This window comes from Tribolium madens, unplaced genomic scaffold, assembly GCF_015345945.1.
Source record: "Tribolium madens isolate multiple individuals breed KSU strain unplaced genomic scaffold, Tmad_KSU_1.1 Scaffold_3;HRSCAF=73;Tcas5.2_LG2, whole genome shotgun sequence".
NCBI lineage: Eukaryota > Metazoa > Arthropoda > Insecta > Coleoptera > Tenebrionidae > Tribolium > Tribolium madens.
In genome coordinates, this window is record NW_025401006.1 from 8,062,038 (window position 1) to 8,064,872 (window position 2,835).

Here is a 2,835-nt window from a genome sequence, read left to right on the forward strand (position 1 = left end):
TAAATGATTTGGTGTCAAATTTAAAATTTAATTTGGCAACCTTGATTTTTAAATTCAAACGTCAAACTTTTATAGACAACTGTCATTTATTTGCGCCGGCTACTACATTAACAAATTTAAAAGGATTACTACTAATTCAGGGTTGCCAATAGATTTTTTGTCACCCGGTATTTCGCAAAATTTAATTAAAAACTAGCCAAAAAATCATAGAATTAGACTAAATTGAATTTTTTGAGCGTTTAAACACGTTTTTTAAGCAGATTTGCGACATGAATCTTCGTCAGTATTAAAAAAAATTAAATCATTTAAAGTACGTATAAAACTGGTAACTTTTCAGCTTAGATCTGGTGAATTTAATAGTTTTCAGATGGCAACACTCTATAAAAGATTGACGTTTAATTTTGACAGTCAAAGTTGTCAAACTAAAATTTCAAATTTGATACCAACTTGAAAGAAAAAAAATGTGGGTTTTAGGCGAAACACTCCCTGTATCTCGGGTCACAAACTTTGTAAAAATAATTTTTCTAGTGACGTTGTGCGTCTAGAACGGCCCGATTTGGAATCACAAAGAACAGAATTGATTATACGAATCAATAACGACAAAACCCAATTACAATTAATCGAAGATAAAATTTTGAAATTGTTGTATCAATCCGAGGGTAACATTTTAGACGATGAAGAACTAATTGAGACTCTAAATGAGAGCAAAGTAAACGATTTAGTCTCCCAAAAACGCAATTTCTTTTCTCTCAATTTCAGGAAACTTCAGCTGTGATTGCAGCCCGTCTTTTGGAAACCGAATCAACCGAACGCAAAATTTCAGAAGCACGTGAAAATTACCGAACTGTTTCAGTCCGTGGTTCAGTTCTTTATTTCGTCATTGCTCAATTAGCTGAAATTGATCCGATGTATCAATACTCGTTGAAATATTTCAAACAAATTTTCAACACTGTYATTGAGACTAGTGAGAAAAGTGCTGATCTTAAACAACGACTTGTGATTTTATTACGCGAAATAACGGCATTTGTTTATACGAATGTGTCACGTGGTTTGTTTGAYAGACACAAAWTGGTTTATAGTTTTATGCTTTGTGTTGCGATTTATCAGGAGAAGGGGGAAATCAGTGATAATCAGTGGAATTTTTTGCTTCGGGGCCCCGTGGGGGCTAAAATCGAGTTGCCCCCAAAGCCGGATTATGCGCTAATCACCGATGCAATGTGGCTTTCGGCGAATTTTCTCGCTGTTAGTATTCCAGGTTTTGAGAAATTACCCGAGGAAATTACCAATGTGATCAGTGTTAGTATTTCGGATTTTCGTCACGATATTTCAGTGGTGCCAAATGCGCGAGCTAGTGGCCTGAAATGGAACCAGATTTTGGACGATTTCAACAAATTATTGCTCCTGAAAACGCTGAAAGAGGAGAAGTTGGTGTTTGCCATCACCGAATATGTCAAAATTAAACTGGGGAAGCAGTTTATTGAAAGTCCACAAGTGTCGCTTCAAGTTTTGTAATAATTTCAGTTTTATGAAAATTTGATAAAAATTTTGTTGATAGGTCTCAGGATACGTCAAATATCACTCCTTTGGTGTTTATTTTGAGCACCGGTTCGGATCCTTTTGGGTCGTTTCAGCGTTTTGCCGACGAAATGGGTTTTCGTGAAAGGATCAAATCGATTTCGCTGGGACAAGGACAAGGACCTGTRGCTGAAAAAATCATCGAATTGGGATTAGAACGTGGCGATTGGGTTTTTCTCCAAGTAAGAAACATTTTTAAATTTTTATTTATAGTAGATTTTAATGAAATTGGCATAATGGGAATTTCATATTTAAGTTTGTAGCCCTGGTGTAACAGCAAATAGGATTTTTTGTTTTTCTGACTGACTAAAGTTGCCAGGATTGGTGAAATTTCACCATATCTGATGATTTTTATGCTAATCTAGTAATTTGGTGAAATTTTTATTTTTTAAATTATTCTTTAATGGTGTATTTAGTAAAATTAACTTTTTTGCGCAAATATCAAGATCCAAAATTTATTTTTTTAATTATTTGAAAAATAATGAGACTTTTTTGTTTTTTTGAGCATTTTGTAAGTTTTTTTAACTAGAAACGCAATTATTTTACCAAATTTTCTCAAAAATAAGTCGAAAAATTACTAAATTTGTTTAAAAAAATGTTTTTTTTTTTTAAGATTTTACTCAAAAAAGTCYCTAAATTGTGTTCAAAAGTACATTATTTTGGCCTTTTGGATAGTACGTTTTTCAGAAACAAAACTATTTTGCAAAATTTCGTTAAAAACAAACCAAAAATTTACAAAATTAGGCCAAAACTGGCGCTAATTTTGCATTTTTTAATTTTTTTGATGTAAATACAAAGTTAAAAAAAAATTGTTAAAACTGACTAAAATTTACCAAATTAGGTTGAAATTGATATAATTTTAGCTTGTTTTGCTTAATTGAAACTCATTTATTTTGCATGATTTTGTCAAAACATTTAATTTAGTTCGTTTTTCGTCAAAAAATAAGTCAAAAAACACAAAATTTAGTTAAAACTTCACATTTCTCAAGACTTTAAGCAGGTTTTTGAACTAAATCTCAGTTTTTTGCTAAATTTTGCTAAAACAAACCAAAAAAAAAGCAAATTGTAGATATTTCGCAAAAAAATAAGTCGAAAAATTACTAAATTTGTTAAAAAAATGTTTTTTTTTAAAAGTCGCTAAATTGAGTTCAAAAGTACATTATCTTGGCCTTTTCAAAGCGTTTGGTAGTACGTTTTTCAGAAATAAAACTACCTATTTTACAAAATTTCGTTGAAAACAAACCAAAAATTTACAAAATT

The 2,835-nt window shown here is 31.1% G+C and overlaps 1 protein-coding gene across 1 annotated transcript in view; it reads left to right on the top strand.

Moving 5' to 3' along the window:
* The window catches only part of LOC123007665 (dynein axonemal heavy chain 6-like), a 26,524-nt gene that overhangs the window by 7,407 nt on the left and 16,282 nt on the right, over positions 1-2,835 (top strand). Inside the window, exons 3-5 of the mRNA XM_044403076.1 lie at positions 455-709; positions 760-1,508; positions 1,556-1,761. Coding sequence (XP_044259011.1) covers positions 455-709; positions 760-1,508; positions 1,556-1,761 — 1,210 coding nt within the window. The remainder of the gene's footprint in view (positions 1-454; positions 710-759; positions 1,509-1,555; positions 1,762-2,835) is intronic.